Source organism: Centrocercus urophasianus, unplaced genomic scaffold (genome assembly GCF_019232065.1).
Source record: "Centrocercus urophasianus isolate 14NV4802_14NV808 unplaced genomic scaffold, USGS_Curo_1.0 seq_56, whole genome shotgun sequence".
NCBI classification, from domain to species: domain Eukaryota; kingdom Metazoa; phylum Chordata; class Aves; order Galliformes; family Phasianidae; genus Centrocercus; species Centrocercus urophasianus.
Genome location: NW_024885155.1, coordinates 101,038 through 124,035, shown reverse-complemented (window position 1 = coordinate 124,035; position 22,998 = coordinate 101,038). Strand labels below are relative to the sequence as shown.

At 51.8% G+C, this 22,998-nt stretch overlaps 2 protein-coding genes across 7 annotated transcripts in view; one reads left to right on the top strand and one right to left on the bottom strand.

Annotated features, from left to right (window-relative positions):
• Window positions 1-16,369, top strand: part of DOT1L (DOT1 like histone lysine methyltransferase) — a 58,764-nt gene extending 42,395 nt beyond the window's left edge. For 2 of the 6 annotated variants that reach the window (XM_042835990.1, XM_042835995.1), the window contains 9 exons: window positions 284-762; window positions 1,230-1,353; window positions 2,158-2,304; window positions 2,951-3,077; window positions 4,357-4,970; window positions 5,751-5,956; window positions 6,222-6,286; window positions 6,737-7,705; window positions 8,745-16,369. In XM_042835990.1, the coding sequence (XP_042691924.1) occupies window positions 284-762; window positions 1,230-1,353; window positions 2,158-2,304; window positions 2,951-3,077; window positions 4,357-4,970; window positions 5,751-5,956; window positions 6,222-6,286; window positions 6,737-7,705; window positions 8,745-9,322 (3,309 nt within the window). In that variant the 3' untranslated portion in view covers window positions 9,323-16,369. Of the gene's footprint in view, window positions 1-283; window positions 763-1,229; window positions 1,354-2,157; window positions 2,305-2,950; window positions 3,078-4,356; window positions 4,971-5,750; window positions 5,957-6,221; window positions 6,287-6,736; window positions 7,999-8,744 lie in introns of all 6 variants that reach the window. The other 4 variants (XR_006171605.1, XM_042835992.1, XM_042835991.1 and 1 more) reach the window with 4 other exon arrangements.
• Window positions 16,370-16,551: 182 nt separating this feature from the next.
• Window positions 16,552-22,998, bottom strand: part of PLEKHJ1 (pleckstrin homology domain containing J1) — a 6,824-nt gene continuing 377 nt past the window's right edge. The window contains exons 2-6 of the mRNA XM_042836003.1: window positions 21,991-22,058; window positions 20,980-21,046; window positions 19,160-19,250; window positions 18,904-18,967; window positions 16,552-18,700 (exon numbers count right to left, since the gene is read on the bottom strand). Of these exons, the coding sequence (XP_042691937.1) occupies window positions 18,635-18,700; window positions 18,904-18,967; window positions 19,160-19,250; window positions 20,980-21,046; window positions 21,991-22,058 (356 nt within the window). The 3' untranslated portion in view covers window positions 16,552-18,634. The remainder of the gene's footprint in view (window positions 18,701-18,903; window positions 18,968-19,159; window positions 19,251-20,979; window positions 21,047-21,990; window positions 22,059-22,998) is intronic.

The window sequence follows — 22,998 nt, the reverse complement described above, 5'->3', positions numbered from 1 at the left end:
CTGACACTACTGGGTTATTCTGTATTCTCTCTATTATATCAGAGACATTTTATTTGCTTCCAGAATGTGAAATGTGAGAGTTTCTGAGCCATTCCCCTTCCCTGCACGTCTCGGCTGTGGCTCAGAGCAGCACTGAAATCTGTTCCTCAAAGCACGGGTCACCCCTGCTGCATCGTTCCCAGAGATGGGGTCACTCGTTCTGCGAGGTGCATTGAAGCAGAGCTGCGATGCCTTAGAGTTATTATGTGTGGTCTTTTATCATTGTCCTCTTCTTTATTTAAAGATCAGCATTGTGGAACTTGAGAAGAGCCAAAGGCAGCAGGAGCTGATGCAGCTGAAATCGTACACGCCGTCGGATGAGTCACTGTCAGTGCAGCTACGGAATAAAACCCATCTGAGCCGTGATGCTGAGGCTGATCATGGCAGGTTCCAGCTGGAGCTCGAGTGCTCCAAGTTTCCTATGCCCCATGTCAATGGCATGAGCCCTGAACTGTCCATGAACGGCCACGCAACTCCCTATGAGATTCACAACACTTTCAGCAGGCCGTCCTCCAAGCAGAACACCCCTCAGTACATGACTTCTCATCTGGACCAAGAAATAGTTCCATGCACCCCAAACCACAGCAGGCAGAAGGCAGACAGGATGGCAAGCCTGTCCTTACCTGATTATACCAGGTTTTCCCCTGCTAAAATAGCACTAAGGAGACACTTGAATCAAGACCATGCAGTCAATGGAAAAGCAACAACAAGTGAGATGCAGAGGTGAGAGCCATCGTCTCTTGATGGAAGGGCTTCATTAAGTTGACTACGTTCTTTGCTGTGAGAGTGGTGAGGTGCTGGAACAGCTGCCCTGAGAGGCTGTGATGCCCCGTCCATCCCTGGAGGTGTTCAAGGCCAGATTGGATGGGGCCCTGGGCAGCCTGGGCTGCTGTGAAATGGGGAGGTTGGTGGCCCTGCGTGTGGCAGGGGGTTGGAGCTTCGTGATCCTTGAGGTCCCTTCCAACCTGGGCCATTCAATGATTACTTTTAATAACAGTGGTTTATTTGGATTGTGGAAAAATACTTTCAAAGGTAGAGTTCTGTTCACTTAAAGTTTTTGTCTCAGCACAACCAGCAGTTCAGCTGCTTGGGTAAACACGGTGCTGTGGTGCCTTGGGTTTCGTGCAGGAGTATTTGCAAAGCAGAATTTGTTAGCTTTGTATTCTGATGATGGCAAACCTCTGTTGCAGAGCTGACCATGTCAAAGAGAACGGCCTTACATATCCAAGCCCCAGTATTTCCAATGGCATCAAGCTGAGTCCTCAGGAAACTCGGCCCTCTTCCCCAGCGGCCTTACCGATTGCAGGCGAGAAGGTAAGAGATCTGCTTTGGTGTGAGCATGGAGACTTGACAGCTGCTAGAACAAAGAGAAGGTTTCCAGGCTGGGAGAAGCAGACATGTTCTGGTCTGTGGTCAGCTTGGCATGGAAAATGACACGGAATGCAGGAATCGTGGTGCAGTAAGTAAGAGGAACTGGCTAGAGGAAGAGAATATGGTGCCCATGTAAGATGTGCTCACCTCTGACTCGCTGGTTTGCATACCAAATATGCTGGTAATGCAGTAGAGCTGTATTGGTCTGCTGAGTGTCTGCTTCGACTTGAAAACCAGACTGCCTTTTGTATTAAAAAAAGAAAGTAAAAAAATCAAGCATGCAATCGGTCCTGCCATGAATCCTCATGGTGCTCATTTCAGAGCAAGCAGGTGCCCTCCAACAGGAGGTTACCATGGAAATGTTTCCGACTGCTCCATCTTCTGTGTTCAGAGGATCTCAGGCTATGAAGTCAGCCAGCTGAGTGCTCTTCACAGAGCTGTGACAAATCTGTGACTGGGGCAGGAGCTCGCTTAAGGCAGCCTTTCCCTTATGCTTAGGGGCAGCAGGAGCCTTAATTTATGTCTCTGTGCTGCTGGGTATTTCTGTCCTGGTGTATTGGTGTTGTATGCGTGCTCTGGCTTTCCAGAGCGTATATAGTGATATAGTTATCGCTCTTAATTATGTAATTCTTAATAAGAGAAAAGAAAAAAGAACAAAATCTAAACAAGCACATTGCCATTAGCTCAGAATGTCTCTTCAGTAACAGCTTGCAGTTGAGAACATGACTTTATCATTTGCATTCGCAGGTTTTGAGAGAGAGAACCTCTGTGAGTAATGGAGAAACTATCACCAGCCTACCCATCAGTATTCCTCTCAGCACAGTGCAGCCCAATAAGCTCCCTGTTAGCATCCCTCTGGCCAGCGTAGTCCTGCCTAGCCGTGTTGAGAAGGTGGTGAGTAAGGCATTATCAGTGCTTTCCATCCCTCAGTGCCATCACGGGGGGCAGAAATGGGGTGCTGTGTGCTGGGATCCATAGCGGGCTGCTAATCCTGAGTGCTTTGTGCTGCTGCTGGGGTTCATCCTGCTGGCTCTTATCCGTGCTCCTGTGTCTGTGGAGCGGTGGTACTTTGAGCCAGGAGGAAGAGCAAAGTGTGTGCCTCGAGCTGACGGGCTGAGTGTTTGCCTTGAGAAAAGTGCAGCTTCTGAGGGTTTGTGGCCCCGGGAGCTGGGAATCCCATTTGTCAATTGATTTGTTTGTAGCCCCCACGCCTTCCTGCCTGCGCCACAGGACTGTTCCTGCCTCAGCTGGGTGGTCTGTGGGCGACGTCCCAGCTGTGAGGGATGAGCCCAACTTGAGGCTGGAACAGCCTGTGTGTGCACGGTGTGGAGCTCACGCTGGGTGCCGCCGCACTGCAGCAGATGGCAGCGTGTCTTTGTGTCCCGTAACGCTCTGTGTTCTTCTCAAAACATGATAAATCTGGGCTATCCAGGGATTAGAGCTGCTTTCCCTGGTAATCTCCTACTGCATGTGAATTTTGTTTAAACGGGTGACTTCTGAGTACCCTTCCTGCACTAACGCTCCTGTTTCTGCCCCGCAGAGAAGCACACCTAGCCCAGTTCATCAGAGCAGAGACTCATCGACACTTGAAAAGCAGATTGGTGCTAGTTCTCATAATGGTGTAAGCAATGCTGCTGGAAACAAGCCACTGGCTTTGGCTACCTCAGGTAACAGCCTCAGCGGCGCGGAGGTGCTCTGTCACAGCACGTGGGCACACACCTGGAGTTTTGGGAGCAGCTCACTCCGGGCAGATCAGCGTTAGGGAGGTGTGCTCTTTGTCACCAGACCAAAGGATCACAGATTATCATCTTCTGAGCCTGTCAGAACAGTGCCTACAGCTTGGATAGGTTTCAGTGTGGAGTTTTCGTTGGAGTCTGTCTTTATCTGAGCTGCGGTGGTTGGGTTTTTGTACATTTCTCTTTGTGGATGAAGAGATTCTGATCTCTGCAAGTTGCAAGCCATCCAAGCTATTCCACAGCTATCCTATGAACTGTCACCTGAAAAGTTCTCTTTTGCAGGGTGGTGGTGGAGGGTTTTTTATTTATTTTTTAATACTACAATTAATTCCTTTAAGGAAATCGCAGTGATGTCTCATGAGCATCTGTAAAGGCACCAGAATCTGGGAAACAAGGGGAAGAGTAGGGATGCCTTTAAGTACAGACATCACTTCTGAGCTCGCCCATCTGTTGGAATTGTGGCCTGTAGCTGTTCAGGATATGGAAATGTTGTGGACTGAGAAACGTAGGTTCTTGCATACAGAAGCTGCCCTGCAGCTGATCCCTCATCAGAGTGCATTTGTTCTTTGTGTTTTTCACCTTGAGGGGCTTGTGTTGTTTCTAGCATCTGTTCTGCAAAGAAGGGCTTGGCTGCAATTTTCTACACAAGCAAAGAATTATTCAAAAGCTGATGTAAAACAGTACTGTATTCCCTTCTGCCCTTTCCACGAAGGCAGCCCGGAGACGAGGCCTTCCTAGAGCACTGAACCCATTTGTGATATGCCATGACAAACACCTCATCCCCTTCCCAGGCTTATCCCAGATGGCATTGTGCTGCAGTGAGATCCCATCACTTGGAAGCCACTGCTGTTTGTTTAGCGTTGAGCAGGACTTGGGCTGTATAGGCAGAGTCCCTTATTTTCGAGGAAGGAAACCAACTCAATTTGGCCCCTCTTATTTCCTCGATGATAGGAAGGAGCAGAGAAACAGGAGCCCCAACTTCAGGAGGTGTAACAGTGTACAAGAACCTTTCACTGGAGGTTCCATTCCAGGCTGTCTCCATACAACACTGATGAGAGAGCAGAGCAAATTGTTACGGCCTGAGTGGAACTGTGAGCGTGCAGAGCCAGCATCCCAACTGCACGGCCAGCCAGCCCCAGCCATCCCACACATCTAGCACTGTGACCTATCGCTCAGCAGAAGCAGTGATGTATACTTTCCCTTTCAACAGGTTTTTCTTACTCTTCTGGCTCCGTGGCAGTCAATGGAAATCTTACAAACAGCCCAGCCCATCTTAACCATAGTGTTGATCAGGCAGCTCTGGACGACTCCGGGAGTCTGTTTAACTCAGTAGGGTCTCGGAGTTCCACTCCACAACATCCTTTGCTAATGATGCAGTCGAGGAACTCTGGGCAAAGCTCCCCTGCTCACCAGCACTCAGCAAGCCCCAGGTTAAATGGCACCTCCCAGAGCCTGGTAGGGGGACTGCACTATGCAGATGCTCAGAAGATGTTTGCCGATGGAACAAAGGGGGATCTTCAGTCTGATGCAGCATTTTCAGATCCTGAGAACGAGGCCAAGAGAAGAATCATCTTTACAATCTCTCCTAATACAGGACATGTAAAACAATCCCCTTCCACCAAGCACAGCCCTCTGCCCGCGAGCGCTCGGCTGGACTGCGGCCCAGCACACGCGCAGGACGGGAAGAAGCGCGGCCGGCGGAAGAGATCCTCCACTGGGAACCTCAGCGGGGGCTCCGGGGTCTCCCCCAAACGCAAATCCTTGCCCGCTGTGTCTGGACTCTTTACGCAGCCATCGGGTTCACCGCTCAACATCAACTCCATGGTAAGGGCTGCAGAGAGGGCTGGGGAGATTTCTTGGAGTTAGAAGTCAGCTTCCGCTGCTTTCTTCTTAGGCGTGAGGCCGTCGCGGGGCTGCTGGCTGGGACTGGAGGGATGACCCTCCCTGGAAACGGCCCCTCTGAAGGCCAGGAGAGCTGCTGAATGTTAGGGAGCTGCTTTGGTATAGATATCACAGAGAGGTTCTCACCCCGTTCCAACCCCTCTCCAAGGGCTGGGTGCCCCCACCAGGCTGCCCAGGGCCCTTCCATGGCCCTGAATGCCTTTGGAGGACGTCTCCAAAGAGTTCTTCCTGTCACAGCACTAAAAATTAACAAGCAATCTCGCCTCTTCCAGCAGAGCTTGTTTTTACAGTGAAGTTGCTCTTTTTTCTTTTTTATCCTGTAGATTAAATATTTTGAATGTAGTTTAAGCTAAGATTGACTAAACAGCTCACGAGTGCCAGAAGCATATGGTGTTCCCACGTTAATAAGCCAGCTCCACAAGTTGTGCTCGTGGGATCCTGCAGTGGCAGTTTGAGAAGAAATGTCGTTTTGCCGTGTCTTCATTTCTGCGTTCAAACATAAAATCAAATGATGAAAATAAGATATTTTCCCGAGTTGTCTTAAAGCCTTCATCCTGGGCTCTGCTGCATGGTGCTGGGGGAGAGCAGTGGCAGTGCCAAGTTGGCCTGTCCTGAAGCTGAGTGCGTTCATATCCTAAACAAGACGCCTTGTTTCTAAAGCGGTGCTCTCACCCGTAACTGCTTTCTTTCCTTCTTGCCCAGGTCAATAACATTAACCAGCCTTTAGAAATAACAGCCATTTCCTCTCCTGAAAACTCCCTGAAGAACTCTCCTGTTCCTTACCAGGACAACGACCAGCCCCCGGTACTGAAAAAGGAAAAGCCCCTCACTCAGAGCAACGGCGTTCATTACTCCCCTCTCACGTCAGATGACGAGCAGGGATCTGAAGATGAGCACAACAGCACCAGGTGAGCGTGCATGAATGACACCAACCTTGTGAAAGAGCAGTGGTGACGTGCTCTGAGCAGGCATCGACCTTGGCGAACAGCACAGAGTCTGTGACAGCTTCTGCTGAGCTTCCAGTGGATATTTCTAAATGGTTTTCCTGTCCCGTGTAGAGCCTTGGCCTTATGTGCTTCAGTCAACTGTTAGGATGTGAACGTGAGGCTCTGAGGGTAAATATGAAAGCAAACGACTGCGGTGAGTGCTGTAACCTTTTTATTTTCCCACCAGGATCGAGAGGAAAATTGCAACGATATCGCTGGAAAGCAAATCTCCACAGAAGACTGTCGAAAATGGTGGGTGTGAGAGATGTAAACTGCTTGGGACGGTGGTTGGGCTGGGGAGTGGGTGGCTGAAGGTGTTGTTAATAGAAGGCTGATGAGCAGAGTGCCATCCCACCAGGGCTTTGTGTTATCGTAATTAAGACAGGTGGCTGATAATTACAGATCTTGGGTCAGTTCTTTCTCTAGTCACAGGCCACCAGAGATCCGATGAGTTGTGTTGTGCCATCTTAGGACTTGGGGAGGGATCCGTAGAGCAAGAGCAGATCAGCGTTCTCGAAACTTACCAGATGTGAAGCTAAATTTAAAGGATGCGTAGGTGACTTCACAGGTGTTCTGCTTTTGGATGAGGAATAGAATTACAGGCGGATAAAATCCAGGTGTTGAAGGCAAAACCTACGTTTTTAGTGAGCAGGTTCAGTGCAAACTGCCTTTTGATATTTAGAAACCTTTCTTCCAAACCAGGTGGCAGCTTATCTGGGAGGAAACAAGCACAACCCAACGAGAACATGAACAGCAGTAAATGGAAATCTACTTTCTCACCAATATCTGACATCAACCTGACCAAAACCACGGACAGTCCCTTGCAGTCTGTGTCGTCTCTGAGCCAGAATTCGCTGTTTGCCTTCAGGCCGTCCTCCGAGGACAGCCTCGCCATGGACGCCAAGATGGCGCACACGAGGAAAGGCATGGCCATGCCCTCGTCGGGGGCAGATGGGCTCAGCCCCAGCACAAACCCCACCAACGGGTTCGCCTACAACGGCGGGCTGTCGACTGACATTGGTTTACACAGCTTTATCGATGGTGCTTCTCTTCCACACAAGGCCTCGGACGGGACGGCTGCCGCCTGCTCGCTGGGTTTCCAGTCGCAGCGGAGCAAAGACGTGGGGATATCAGAAACAAATCCTTTTTTGAACAAGAGGCAGCTCGAAGGCCTCGGCGGCGCCAAGGGGGAAGACCTCAGCCGGGCAGGAGTCAAAAGCAAAGACATGAGTGAAATGAGCATTCGTGCGGGGGGTTCTTCGGAGAAAAACTCTTTGCAGCATAACGGAAAGGTTGGCAAAGGAAGGGACCGAGACGTGGAGTTTAAAAACGGCCATAACCTTTTCATTTCTGCTGCTGTTTCGTCTGGTGGCCTTCTGAATGGGAAAAGCCTTTCTACTGCTGTTTCTTCAGCAGGCAACCCAGCATCGTCTGTGCAGACGCACCATCCCTTCCTCAACACTTTGACCACTGGATCGCAGTTCCCCCTCGGCCCTATGGCCTTGCAAGCCAACCTCAACTCGGTGACAAACTCCTCAGTATTGCAGTCCTTATTTAATTCCATGCCAGCTGCTGCCAGTCTGGTCCACGTGTCGTCAGCTGCAACCAGACTGACTAATTCTCACACTATGGGGAGCTTCTCTCCTGGGGTTACAGGTGGAACAGTTGGAGGTAGGCAGAACTCTTTCTCTGGTCTAAGACAGGGCCTAAAGGAAAGTCTGACGCTGCCTCTCCAGGGCTGAAACCCTTTCACTTCCACAGGATGTCAAGCAGGCCTATTCCACATAACACGTCTCTTCTCTCCCTCCGAAATTAAGATGAGCCCGTTGCCCCACAGTGAAATCCCATGAGCTTTGTCCACTTGTTGTATCACCTCAATGAAAGAATACACCCGACTTTGTGATTTCATAATGTATGTTTGTTCAGATGTTGCTGTGTTGGAACCAGCCTAGGCCTACCTGCAGGTAAAAGGTTTAACCCGTTGTGTCACCAAGTGAAAGGAGCTCTGTCAGCTTGTGTAGAGGTTGGGATTAGCACTGAGTATGATCCAGGAAGAGCAAAAACATCTGAGGAAGTGGCGTTGGGAATTGCGTAGCATTCTGGCTCTGGAACAGACACCGAGAGCATCTTTTTGCCAGGAAGGGCAGTGCCATATGCACCTTCTGCTTCTGGGGTTCTGCTTGGCAGGAGCAGCACGCAGCCTGTCCCAGCTCACTGTCCAGGGCAGGCAGTGTGTCTTACCCATCCGTAACCATTCAGGCACCGTGTCGGGAAATCCTAACTCTCACATCTCTCAGCACGTAGATTTGCTGGAAATGCGGTCTCCCCTGCGCTGCCCCGTGAATGGGGGAGAGCAGGAAGGGTGGGGAGGGAAGAGCAGCAGTCTGAGTCTTCAGATCCACGGCTCTGAGAGACCCCGTAATCTCTACAGAGCCTGCCTGTGTGGTACGGCACTGACAGTTCTGGGGTCTGACCACGTGTCCTGGTGGCACGTAGAGGTTGGCAGTAGGAAAGGTAAGTGAACCTCTTGTACCTCCTGGCCTGCACCATTACCTCTCATTGCTTGCTGCCTTCTCATGCTGCATATTTTTGTATGGGGCCGTAACTACTATAATTTTGCTTTTTTTTTTGTTTTGTTTTGTTTTCTCTTGTCACCTGAGACTGTACAAAGCCCATCTGTTGAAGCTGAGTTTTTCTCTCCTGTTTGCAGGTATTTTTAACCATGCGGTGCCTTCTGCCTCCTCTCCTCATCAGTTTGGAGCCAGTTTCAGCAGCAGTGCTGTCTCTAGCAGCACAGTGCTAAGCTTAAACCCCCTGCAGGCTGTTGCCAGCACCTCATCCTCATCCTTCCCACCCCCCTCCTCTAATTTAGTAACATCTAGCGAGAATAGAGCCGCTCAGCACCTCAACAGAGCGCCAGTGCAATCTGTTTTCCATCCACCTCCACCCCCTCCTAACGTTTCCTTGCCCCCTCCTCCCCCTCTGCTTGCTTCTAACCCCGACCTCCTGCACAGCCCCTCCATCCCACCCGGCGACGCTTTCCTGCCATCCTCCTCCGCCGCTTCTGTCCACTCTAACGCCGCTCTGTCTATCAAGCTCGCTTCCCTGCAGCACAAAGCCTCCCGCCCCTCCTTTACCGTCCACCACCCCCCCCTGCCCCGCTCGGCGCTGGCACAGTCCGTGCCCCCGATGGCGCAGCCCACGGCCGCCGGCGCGCCCGCCATGTGGGTCACGCTTGGCATGCAGCCTCCTTCCGCTTCGCACCTTTCTGGGGTTAAGCCACGATAAAGAGCTTGCTTAGCTAACGGTTCTTATGTTGTAAGGTAAGGCTAGAGACGAACCCCAGGAGTGGTGTGCGAGATGCTGAGTGGTGCTTCTTCCTCTGCAGAGAGGGGTGGGCGCGGGCTGTGAGACAGAAGCCTCTGAAATGTGGGGTAGTGCGGTGGCAGAGGGCGCAGAGCTCCGTGCTGCCTGGGCTGGGAGTCAGGATTTCTCGACAAGGAGTGCTGACTCTGCTGTCCCATTGAGTTGGGATTACGTTCAGGTGGGGATCAGCAGTCAGGAGGAGCGTCTTTGTACGTTACGGTTTTTATACGATCACTGGCGGTGGTTTCCCCTCCAGCACAGGGCAGGGAAGTGGAAGTGGATGATCTTTAAGATCCCTTTCAACCTAAGCCATCCTATGATTCTAATGCAGACACTGCTCCTTCCACAAGTCCGTGTTCCCATGGCGCTGGGGTGAGTGATGCTGCTTCCAACCTCAGCCAACAACAGCTGCTCAATAACCAGAAAGTTCCAAACCCTCCAGGTCCCAAGCTGCAGCTTCAGAGTGCAAACGCACTGCTGGTGCACTGCAGTCAGCACACCCTCTGCATCCCTGGGAAACAGCCACAGGTAGCAAAAAGGGGGTTAGAATTTGCAGCAGAGAAGAGGAAACCAAGAAGCCAAGCTGAGCACTGCAGCTTGATATGCACACAGTGGCAGTCTCCATCAGAGCTTTGTTACAGAATCATACGATTGCTCACTTGGCAATTGCTCGCTCCCTGGGTAGACTGTAGGGAATGTGCAGGGTTGGCTGCTTTGTGTTGGGGCTGTAAGAGAGAGGAGGGTCTGTGCAGGCTGTATGCATTTCTATTGAAGCACTGTTTAAATGCCATTAGAATAAAGCGCACCGGCACGGAGTTGGGCACTGTTGTAATGAAAAATGCTCTGTGGCATCGTGATGTAACAGCTTGGGATCACAGAGCTCCAGCAGTGTGAGGGCCCTGAGCTCGCTCCGTGCTTTACCTGTAGGTCGTTGATGTTGTTGCTGTTCACTGATCCCAAAGCTGCGTAAAAATCGATGGTTGAATACTTTTTACCGCTTATAAAACATATGCCTCAATTACAACATCCCTGAGAGATTCTTTTGGCTGTGCATTGTGTGTAGCGCCTTCGCCACCAAATTGCTCGGTGGGCACACATGTAGTCCCCATAGGCATTGGTGAGGCAGGTAAGTGCCACCTTGGCCCAGCAGGGAAGCCGAGGAGGAATTTGATGTCCCTGTGCTGTGGCCGCAGTGATGCTGATGTGCTGATGGGGCGGGCTGAGTAGGAGAGAGCTGGGGGAGGAAGAGGAGGAGGAGGAGGTTTGGGGCTCTGTGTGCCCGAATGGCTCTGGGGAGTGGTGGGAAGGTCTGCTGAAGGAGGTGCCTTAACTGGGACTGGGGTGTTGCAGAACCAGCTGCCATCCCATTGGTGCCACGCCATCCAAAGTAGGGCCGGCACGTGGCTGAAGTCCACTGAAAGGCAGCCAGGTGTCCGGAGGTGTTCTGAGGAGCAGAGCAATGCTCCCAGGAGGCGCTCTGTGGCACACATTGCTGCTCCGTATGATGCAAGCCAAATACTGGAATGTTTTCCCCAACTTCAGTATAAATCCATGTGCTCAGAGCCCTTGCTGAAATCCAGAGTTGAGGGGCTGAAATAATCCGCTTAACTTCTCCTCCATAAGGTAGTAACAACTTCAGAGCAGATCAGTGTGTGCTAAAAAAGGGTGAAGCCCCATGTGGGCAGGCAGAGACCTTCCTCCTCCCCCCGGTGGGGTCCGACTCTCAGCGGCCTCCTCCTGTCTGTTGTCAGTGCTCTTGGGTCAACTCTTCCTCCCTTGCTGGCTGAAGGTCCCAAATCTCGGTCCGGTCGCGGTCTTGGAGCAATGTAGAAATGATTGACACATCAGACACGCTGTGGATTTTGTCATTGAGATGAGTCTCTTCCTCTCCTGTTGTGCAGGTAACTAGGATTTCTACCTCAACCCAATGTGACCTATGCAAGGACAACGTGGACCAACTTCACTCGGCTTCCACTGAAAGGTGCTCACTGGCCTGTGCAGGGGTTCTGCTCTTACTACTGGACAAAACACAAACCTAAAAAGACCTAAACAACAGAGAAAATAATATTTACTGTGAATCTGAGTTTAAAGGAAAAAAAAAAAAAAGAAAAAAGGAAGAAAAAAAAAAAAAAGCAAATGAAATACTTAAGGCTCCAGTTTGTATTGTTGATAGTTTAGGTAAAGTATTTATCTTTTTTAACGTGAAAATAATTTTGACTTATTTTATTCCACCTAGAGTCATAAATACAACTTGTGGTTAAATTCTCTGAATAACTGAGGACTGGCACACCAGCAGAGATGTAAAGAGCCTCTTCTCGGTGCTATTTCATCCGTCAGAACTGTGCCTCTAGTTTGATCCTTGGTGCTGAATTTAGAGGGTTGACCAATGCCAAACCCAGTTCTCAGACAGGTCTGCTTTTATTTATTCACCTTCCTCTGTTCATATCCCCAAATCCACTTGGTTTACAGCCACGTGTGCTGCGGCGCTCTTTCATCCGGCGGTTTGCTCCGGGGAGAACCGAGCCACCGGGTGGGTTTTAATTGCATTTGGACACATGAGAGCTCGCGCTCCCCTCTGGGGTGGCAGCTGGATCCCAGGGCAGCCTGGTCGAGCAGGAAGGATCCGAGTCCTGCCCCATCCCACCGCACTGGGCCGCCTGCAGGCTGTGAATTTCGGTAGCTGGTCTGGTCACTTTGGGATGTCATTGGCATATGAACAGGGTGCACGATCACTGGGATTGGTCAGGCCCTCGAGATGACATTGGGAAGACTGAACATAGTGCTTCTGTACCGGTGCAGGTAGATTTTTGCAGCTCGTTTTTGTTCCGAGTCAATTGTATTTTGTTGGTAGAGTTTTGATACTTGATGCAGAAATGGCTTAGACGTCTTACTAAGTGCATTTTGCTTTTTGTATTTCTTTGCTTGAAGTGGATCTGAATGGTAGTTCACAACGCCGCCATCTCGCCGTGCTGCCCCTGGTGGAACTGGTGCATTGAACTGGTGCATTTGTTGTATTGTGACTCGGTGTTCTGTGTACAGAAAGAGCCGCTCGGAGCAGCGGCTGTATTTTATAGAGATGTGATGAGAATTTATAAATTTCATATACTTTATTTCCTTTATTTTTAGACTGTACAGTGCACAGTAAACGTGTAAAAACTTATTTATTCGAGTGCACAAAACGAGGAGAGAAAGGCGACCCGTTATGTAGACATTGCCCAGTCTGTAGGTCAGGCTGGACCCAGCACCAATCAAGGAAACTACAGTCAAAGAAGGGGAATTGCAACAGCAGAATGACGGGAAGAGAAACACGTGGAGGTGTTGGGGGCATCTGCATGGGTGCTCAGACTCAATGGGTGCCGCGGGGCCACAACAAGCTGGGCTGGGTGCCATGGCTTTCAGCTGCCTCTGTATGTGAGATGGTTCTGTCCTTGCGTGCTCTCCTTGAGGAGCCGTTCTCTGACAGCTTCCACCCTCTGCAGGTTCTGTGTAGAGCTTTTTCTTCGTACCTCATCCCCTTTTCTTCGTACCTCATCCTCTGCAATCTTAGAGATTCAGCTCAGTGTGTGGTTATTTGTTGGTCCCGATGTGTGTCTTCCATAGGCGGCCATTGTGTGCAGAAACCGTCGATGTGATGTCGTTGTCTCGTTCATTGGGAAGGGAAGGGATTGGTAGCCCTGGAAAGGATGGAACTTTGCTTTGTGTGTGGGAGAAGACAAGGCAGCTGAGTTACAGCTGTGAGAGGAGAACCTGGAGAAGGGCAAAAACACGCAGAGGGCGATGGCTGAGAAACATCCGTAGCTTCTAGTAGGAGCTGTACAGAGTTTATGTCCTGGAATCCAGGAGGACGGTGTAACCCAGATGTGTTGCAGCTGGGAGTTGGGCAGCCCCATCTTCATTCACAGCCGTGAGCCGCTGTGAGCTGCAGAGCTGCCCTACATCCTTCCTGGCACTGCACTCCGGTCCTGGGAGTGGGGATGAACATGAGCAATGGCTGGAGAGGCAGGAGCTTTAATTGCATTCTCCCATTTTTATCCTTATAGTCCTTCTGCTTTTAGCAGATGGTTTATGGAAAGCGGACCAAGACGGAGTTCTAGGCTTTTTGTTCCCCCACCTTCATCCCAAACCATGCAGGTGTCTGCCCATGGGGTGGCTGAGCTCCAAGTGTCAGCATGGTGAGTGTCTTCATCCCTGGGGCGTGCTGCTGGGAGTGCCATGGAAACCAGTGAGCAGTGTGAGATGGGAAGCCGAGCACGGGGGGCTGAAGTCCCAGTATCACTTCATCGGGGAGAGGTGGTCGCTGTGGTTGCTTTGAGATTTGCATCATCTTCTCCACGTCCCCATCTTTTACTGCTTGGCCATAACCTGGAGTGAGTCCAACCCATTTATCTCCAGGGCTACTGGAGGAGCAGCTCCTGGAGCTGTTCAGATCTGATCCATATGGCTGCAATGAGACACACACGACTGCGATGTATCAGTGCCTGCCAGAGATCTGAAACCTGTTTTCAATAATTGGAGATAATTGCGAGTAACCAAAGCCGTACAGCCGGTTCCAAAAAAGAATTCCTTCTCTGTTACTGCTTCCTGCCCGGGTGCAGCCGTTGGATGGCCGTCACAAATGTTCCTTCTCCTCCACACCACTGCTGCCAGTGAGGGGCAAGTCAGGAAGTCGGAATCCATCCAGCAGTGGACATTGCCAGAATGAAAGGACCTTCCTGAGCACTGTGCAGCACATTGTCAGCCTCAGAACAGACTGTGCATGCTCTGCCTTCTGGGGGTTTGTAGGATCGAGCTGCCTCTTGTTTCAGGGTGCAGGGCTGTTGCCTTCAGTGCAGTGGACAACCATGGTGATGGGAAACATCTTCATCCTTCTTCAGTCTGAGCTCCGTCTCCCACCGGTTTCTGCTGCAATGCTTTGAGGGTCGGGAGCTATGAGGCTCCCAAACTCAGTCATGAATTTAGGAAAGGACCTCTCAGATCATCCAGTCCAGCTGTCCACCTCCCACAATACTGCTCACCGACTGTGTCCCTCTGTGCCACATCACCATTCCCCAACACCTCTGGGGACAGTGACCACCCATGCCAGTGCCTGACCATCTTTTGCTGAAGAAGTTTTTCCTGGTCTCTATCCTTCCTCAGCCTCACATCACCCAACTGTTGCTACAGCCACTCACTTTGAATTGAGATTTCTTTCTAATTATGTTTGAATCAAACTTCAGTGAGTGACTTCCAGGTGAGCTCTGCGGAGCTCCGTAGGCTCTTCCATTGCATCTCCAGCACTTTGGGCTGGAGTGGTGCTGCAGGGTGGAGTCTGGGTGGGCAGTTTCCTCCTGAAAGGTGTTGCAGCTGCATAGCACTGAGGATGGGGTGGAATCTGGATGGTTGTTGTGCTGCAAGAGGTGACCAGAGGGCCGCGAGCTGATGGCCCCACTTGGCTGCACTGATAAATCCCGATGGCTGCACACAGCGGTGGGTTTCCAATCACAGAATCACCAGGGTTGGAAAAGACCTCCAAGTTCATCCCGTCCCACCTGCAACATCCGCCCTGCTGCTGCTGAGCTGCCGCTCTCCGGGTCTGCATCCCCCATGTCAGTTCTGCCATCTGCCTGGTTGGGTTTTTGTGTTGCAATTGGTGCTTTTCCTGCAGGAAACAGATCTGGGATTATTTGTTCTCTGAAGGAGTTACCCCAGCTTGATGGGAAGTTCCCCAAGTTCTGCTCTTTGTGTGTTGCCTGAGCCAGGAAGAGGAAGAAGAGGAGGAGGAGGTGGAGCTTCCCACAAGTATCTGTCAATGTGCAGAGGACAGCAAACCAACTGGGTTTGCTGGGTTGCCAGGAAAGGAGGCGATGTCCTCATGAGGCAGCTCTGCAGCAGAGGGGTGAAACCACAAAAGTAGGGTTTTTTTTTTTGGAAGTGCAGATGTTGGCGTACGAATAGTTGAGGTTTTGGGGCTGTTCTTTCTTCCTTTATGTGCTCTGACTTCTCCATATCGGGTTCTCACCATCAGATGGATTCCCAGTGTGCAGGGTGATGCTGTGCCGCATTTTCTTCATCCTTTCGCCTTAGAAACACCGAGCGGCGCAGTGAGAGAGGTGACGTTACTGTGAACTTCAGGGTTTAACCCCAACGCCAAAAACAGGAAGCACACACTGGAAATGTCCCTGCGGTGCATCTGCTGTTTGCATCTTTGTGCAGAGGTTTTCTTCCATCTTCACCCTTCACAAACAAAACCCCTTGGTGCAGTTCCGGGTTCCGTAGCACTGACCCCAAAGTTCCCAGCTTTGGGATTTGGTGTTGTTTTAAGGTACAGCTGTTGCTTGCTTCTGGCTCGGTTGGCTCGTTAGCGAGGTCTCGCTGCTGTGGTTAACGAGGAAGAGGAGGACGGGTTGGTCCATCCCGCGTGGCTTCTGGCACCTAGCGATCTCCTAAGCGATCGATCTCCAATTAAAACCAACTTGTTGGGTCTTTTCACCCTCTGTTGGAGCCAGGCGGGACGCAGCGGGTCACCAGGTTGCTGTTGCTCAGGAATTGATTAGCAAACCTTTTAACTACTACTAACGATCCATTTTGGATGGATTTAAAACCACAACCACCACGTGTTTTCTTAGAGCAGCGATACGGGATGTTTCCTAGGGAATAGGGATTAGTTTATATAATTTAGCCGATTAAACCCAATTATTTAAAACTCAAACTTCCCCCTAATTTATCTTTTTGTTGTCGTTTTATTTTACACCGGTAAGTTGTCCCATCATTCCTTCCATCCCATAGAAGTAGTGCAAATTCTGGTGTGTATATATGTACGTATAATATATATATCCCCCCCCGCCTTTCTAATGCCCTGCACTGTTAGTTTTTGGTTGTTTTTTTTTTTTCCTCCCCTCACTTCATTTCTTGTGTCTCTCCCTTGATTTGTAATGGAAACAAATGCTTTGAAGTTTTGTCTTTATATTAAAGTGTACGTATTTTAATACACTGCTCTGTCGTGGCGTTTCACTGCTCAGTGCTGGGCTGGTGCTGACTGCAGCTCCTGCTCACCCCTTATCTGTGGTGCTCTAGGATTTTCTCTTCTTTCTTGCTCACACCGGTCACGCAATAGGGAATTTGCTCCTCCAGGCTCGGGGGCTCAGCCCCTCACCACGCTCTGATGGCCGCAGTGATTAAAAGAGGTTTTATTGGAAATGGTCGTTGTACAACAGCCGCGGAGCCCGCGCTCGGAAGGTTGGGCCCCTGCAATACAAACACATCATGCAGAATTGTCTCTACATCAGCAGCAGCAGACGTGGGTCTCTCCAGCACCACCTTCCCCTCCTGCTGAGCTCTAACAGTGTCCTACGCTACGCTAGCAGTTGATCAACTCATTGCTAATTAAGTCGCCAGGCCTGCACAGGCCCACACAACTCTTCACAGCATTTGTCTTACATTCAGTTTTAGGAAATGTCACTGTCTCCTCCTCAATAACGTTGGGGTCATCGCTGTCCCTGTTACGCCACCAGCACCCCGTGACCATCACTGGAGTGGGGTCATCCCCATGGGCTGGGGGGAGGACGGGGGCTGCCGACAGCAGCACTGGGCTCCTTGGCCGTGAGCTGGTGGTGGTCATTGGAGTCATTTGAGGACACCGAGTCTCCAAAGCTCTGTGCTGCTCCGGTCTTTAATCCCAGCTTGTGGCTTGCAGGAGCGCTGCCATCTGCCTTCAATGCTGCCCTATTTTCTGCCCTGCGCGGTTTGTTTTTGGTGATTGCTGCTGCAGGCACTCGAACCGCTGCAGGGAAAGGGGATACGAGGGAGGGCAAGGAAAAGATCTGGGGCGTGAGGTTAAAAATAAAGCGTCGGTGCCATCTGCTGCTCTCCTGGTACCGACAGCTGAGGTACAGAGAGAAGCCAGGCTGCACCGCTGCAGGCTCGCAATCCTGCACTCCTTCCCAGCCAAGGAAGAGGAGAACCAAAACTTCCCTTCAGCCCCATTGCAGCACGAGCTGCTCGCCCCGCTGTTACTGCTGTAATTGTAGAGCAGCCTTTTTGCTGCCTGGCTGGGAAAAAGTTGCACCCCCTCCCCCAGGGCTGAGCGGCTCCCTCTGCCATCAGTGTGGCTGCACCTTTGGGGGGGCTTTTCTGCAGGGAAAACCCAGTGGAGCTGCTGCGTGGGGTCTCTGAGCTCTGGGGAGCGCCTTCCACCCCTCATCTCTGGCTGCACTTCCCCCGTTTGCATTCAGGTGCAGAGCCTCGAGATGTCCCTTAATGCTTATTACTGCTCATCACTTCACTATCAGAGTCCCTGCAAAGGCGCTCGTTGCTCCCTGGCAGCTCACAGAGGGAGTGGAGTGTTGCAGCATAGCAAGGCGATGCTCCCAGGGCTCAACTTCAGCATACCCCAACACTCTTACAGCAGATCCTGCCTTTACAAGTCTCTCTCTCTGCTGCTCCTGAGGCTCAGCCCAGCCCACAGCATTGCAGAGGGCGGCAGGATCACGGCACGGAGCTCTCAGCCCCGTTTTTCCTCCCTTGTGCTTTACAGCTTCATTCTCTGCATCGTTTGTGACAGTGCTCTAACTTGCAGTAGAGTGGGCTTCATGGAGCCTCTAGGAATGAGCAGTGCCTGTCCGGAGAAAGGACAAACAGAACAGCACCCCAGGAGGTGCTGGCGGCAGTTGGTGATGCCCTTCCTCCGAGCAGAGCTGCTCCACGTTCACAGAAGCCTTCCTGCTCCTTGCTGAATGGAAATGGCTTTGTGTTGAAGAGAACACAGCAGGGTTAGACCTGTGGCACAGCAATGCCATCAGCCAGAGCAGCCTCCTACAGAAAGGGGCTGCTGCAGGAACATCCTAAGCCAGAAAAGCCGAGCAGCTCCCAGCAGGAGGGCAGGGATTAAGGGGAAGCTAGAGCTGGCACAGGGCCGGCCCCACAGCTCCTGGCACCAGGGCTAAGCCTTTGCTGGAGGACAGTGAGTGCTGGAGCTCGGCTCAGTCCCTCCTCCTTTGCTCCTGCTGTCACTCCCATGGCTGCAGCAGCATCGGTGCACAAGGTCACAGTCTGCATGGAACAGTTACGGCTGCCCCCGTGGCTGCGGGAGGGCAGGAGAGGTGGGAATGTGCAAAGAATTCCCTCAAGAAAAAATCATAAAAAAAAGCCCCATTTGGCTAATAAATTAGAAAGTCAGTTGGTCACCGCTGGGGGGGGAACTGCTGCTGTTCCTTCTGGGGGAAGGTGGGTTTCACCCTCCAGAAAGAGCCTGTGGAATTACTGCTTGCGGCTTGCCAGCTGGAAGCGGGCTTCCTCCGAGATCCCAAACTGCTCCAGGGGGTCCTGCAAGGAGAGCACAGGGAAGTGATGGTGAGACACGGGCAGGGGGAGCTGGGACAGCCCTTCTCAGCAGCCTGGCACACAGCAGGGCTGAGTGCTGATTCCAGAGCACAGCCGCATGCGGTGCAGCCAACAGCCTCACGCAGGATGGCAGCAGCAAGGCCAGAGATCCAGGCCAACCCCAGCAGCCAACCTCAGGAACTCACCTTCCCCGTCATCTTCTGGATCTCATTCCGGTAGAAAATCAAACTTCTCCTCATGAACTCATAGCTGTAAGAAAAGAACAGCGGGCTGAGCAGAAAGGAATGCGGGGAAGTTTCTAAAGCTGTTTAGAGCCAAAGGGAAGCTTGGCCAGGAGGAGGGAGCTGCTTTCCTCCCCAGGTTCACCATGAGTGATCCCAGGAAACAAACAGCATGAAATGTGCAGCTCAAAACAGACCCTTCTCAGGGAGCTCGGCCCACCTGGCTCTCTTGAGTGCCTCAATCCATTCCTGGCACTGCTCTTCGCTGTCACACTCAAAGCAGTACTTCCTCTCTGGCTCCTCAATGAAACCTGCCAAGAACAAGGAAAAGGTTTAAGTGAGGTCCTGGCAGAGCTCTTCCTCCTCAACAAAGTGAGGTTCAGCCAGGCTGCAGTTAGCACCTTTGTTCATCTAGGATGACCTGTGAACCAGGTGGGAACCCAGGCCTTTGTCCCCTCCATCCTACCGTGAGCAGCTTGGAATCATGCTCCTAACTATGGCTTGGAGTTACACTCTTTCTCTGCCTGCTAAAATCAAAGGCCCAGCCAAACTTGCCCCTGCAAACTTGAAATCCAGCTCAGAAAGCTGTTTGCTAATAGAAAGGGACTGGAAACAGCACACAGTGCGACAGCCACTCCTTAACATCCCCCTTCCCTCAACTCAGCGCATAACCACTCTTCCCCATACAGTTGTGTTAGAGCTGTGTGGGAGTGATGGTGGCCCAGAGGACCTCAGTACAGCTCAGCAGCCCTCAGCATCACTCCTGCCTGGGAGAGACACTTCCAAAAGCAACACCAACTGCAGAGGCGCTTCTGCTCTGCATTTCCCAGCAGCTGCCTGCAGTGCCCGTCAGCTCAGAGCAGCAAAACACTTTGGGGGGGAAAGAGCAGCTTCTCAACGAGTGACAGCTTGGAGATGGGCTGGGCAAACGCAGACTGAAACACCCCGAGCCTCCTTGCAAAGCGTCAAAGGAGATTTAGTAACCAGAGTGGAAAACGGCCCCGAGGAAGAGATTTTGTGGTGTGCAGAGGGCAGCTATCTGAGGAATGAAATCACACTCAGAGAAGGTACTGACCTGTCTTTGCTGGAGGCTTTGGGGAATTCAGTACTGTGCACAGCAGAAAGCAAATCCCTGCACAACTCCAATTCTTTACCAAGACAGAATCAGGACATCTAATTAATTAACATCATCCCCAGAGCTCTGCTTTTTAGTACACAGTGCACAGAGATGTGGGGAAATAACTGGGTCAGGAGCATCCAACCCCTCGGAGCTGCTGTACGGGACGCAGTCCGGCTCCAAGTGCCATCACATTCAACACCTTTCTTGGGAACCTGTGGTTCAGCAGAGCTCTGGCAGTGCAGAAACCCCACGCGCTCAGCAGAACGCTCCGACTGCATTCAGACTGCGTGGGACGGTCAGAGCTCCATCTCTGCTGGCTGGGAGAGGGGAGATGGCTGTGCAGTGAGAAGCAGCTGCGCCTGACAGCCAGGCCAAAAGATACGGGGATGGCCTTGGAGAAACATCCTGTTATTTTTGCCACATACCTCTCGCACAATGATTAGTTGTTGGGATGAAAGGCCGACGCAGCGCGAGGCAGCTGGAGCCGCGGCTATCGACACAAGGACACAGCACTCCTGCTCCACCAGCACCACAGATGGTTGATCTGAAGCCCACTTGTGTTTGGGGTTTTTTGTTGTTGTTTTTTTGATAAAATGCAACAGCACAGAAGCAGCAATCTGTCAATAGCGAACCCTCCTAGAGAGGCATTGCCACAAGCACTGAGCTGTGGGCTGGCTGCTTTTCCTGCTCCTCTCCTTGCACACAGCCGTGCCCATCACAGCAATGGGGAGATGCTGCCATCCCAGGACTGGAGCATGGCAACTCTGCACCGACCAGCACTGGATGGGGAGGGAGGTTGGGGAGCACTGAGCTGGTGTCAGAGGGGGAATGGGGAAAAGCAGGAAGAAAGCAGGAAATGTTTCCTTTTACCAAGAGCTGCTGCGAGGGGGACGTGAAGGGAACACACAAACAGAACTCACTGATGGAGAAAACATTCTCCTCTTCTTTGGTGATTCTGCAGTGCTCCAGCAGCAGCGCTCCAATGGGCTGGAAAAGATACAGAGAGGGGGTTCAGCACACACTGTCAGAGCTCCAGTGTTCTGAACCCATGGAGCTCACAGAGTGTCCTCTAAAGAGTCTCTGTGTGCTCCGATTCAATCTGGGCTTCAGTGTTCCTTTCTGTCATGCAAAGACAGCGATAAAGTTTACTTCCTTGCACAGTAAATCAAACAAAGATAAACTGTTTAACATTTTACTTCCTAAGGGCGGCCTTCGAGCTTTGCAGGAGGTTAAGAACAGGGTGTGTGGATGAAGAACAGCTCAGGACAAACAGGCAGTGGCAGGGACAGGCTGCCAGCCAGCACACACTGAGCAAGGACACGAGAACCACGGGGTAATATGAGCCACAAATGAAAGCCTCTCACATTTTGTTTAGTTTGGAGAAAAGATTTCAGTGGGGGATTGCGAATCAGGCAGCAGCACTGATGTTGAAGCACCTGTTTGAGGGCAAATTTCCAGTGCATCAGTTGTGTGTTGGCAGTCACCCACAGAAACGAGAAGAGAGCATTTCTCAGGACAGGAGCTCAGCCGTGATCAGGGTTAAATACTCATGCTGGGAAAAGTCTAAAAATGTCACGAAAAGCTCTTGGTTTCTTGGCATGCAGCTCTCCCTGCCACATTATAAGGATTACTCCTGCACTGATTTTTCAACAGGAGGATCTTGGTTTTATGTGGTACGTTCCAGGTCTGCAAATACATGGGACAGAGTCCAACTTTCGCCACTGTAGGGCAACGGTTGTGTTTGTAGAAAGCAGGGTGTGGTTTGTTGGCAGTGCTTCTCCTCACCCCACCAAGGAGTTTGCACTGTTCAGGACGCCACGTCCTGGCTGTGACAGCCTGGTGCTGCGCTGTTCCTCAAAGCACACGTGATAAACATGCAGAAAAAGGTGTGAGTGTGTCTGTGTGTGTGTGAAGAGAAGCAGGATTTATACCTCAGCTTCATCTGTCCTGAAATAGAAGAGAAAGTTCACCACAAGCTTCACGAGGCGCTTCTTTAACACTGAGAAGGAAAAGAGTGTTGTGACAGCGAGCCCAGCAGGCACAGGGCCCCCAAATCTGCCAGTCCCCAAGGCCTCGCAGTCCCTGCTGGTCCTCCCAGTCTGCTCCCAGTCATGCCCATTTTGTGTTCCCAGTCCCGCTGCTCAGCAGCCTGGATTCCACCAGCCCATTTCTCCCAGTGCCCCATCCCTGTTCCTTGGCTCTCCCAGTTCTGACCCTCAGCACTGCCCAGCCCTGCTTCTCCATCTCCCACACTCCTGTCCAAGATCAACCTCTGGACCCCAACACAGCACCCCACCAACATCCAGATTCTGTACTCTGCTCCCCACTCCCACCCCAGACCCCTCAGTGCTGCACCCCCAGCTCCACCCCAGCACATACAGTTCCACCCCAGCACTCCCAGTCTCATCCCAGCATCCCCAGTCCCACCCCAGCATTCCCAGTACCACACCTCCAGTTCCATCCCAGTACTCCCAGTGCAGCACCCCCAGTCCCATCCCAGCATACCAACTCCAGTACTCACAGTTCCATCCCAATATTCCCATCCCAGTCCTCCCAGCTCCATCCCAGCATCTCCATTCCCAGCCCAGCGCTCCCACCCCAGCACCTCCATTCTGATCCCAGTGCTTCCACTGCAGTACTCTCATCCCAGCACTCCCAGCCCAGCACCCCCAGTCCAACACTCCCAGATCCACCCCAGCATGCCCAACTCCATCCCAACACTCCCAGTCCAATTCTCCCATTCTCCATCCCTTCACCCCCAGTCCCATTCCAGCACCCCCAGCTCCATCCCAGCCCTCCCACCCCAGCACCTCCAGTCCAACACCCCCAGTCCATCCCAGCACCCCCACTCCAACACTCCCATCTCCATCCTTTCACCCCCAGTCCATCCCAGCACCCCCACTCCAACACTCCCATCTCCATCCTTTCACCCCCAGTCC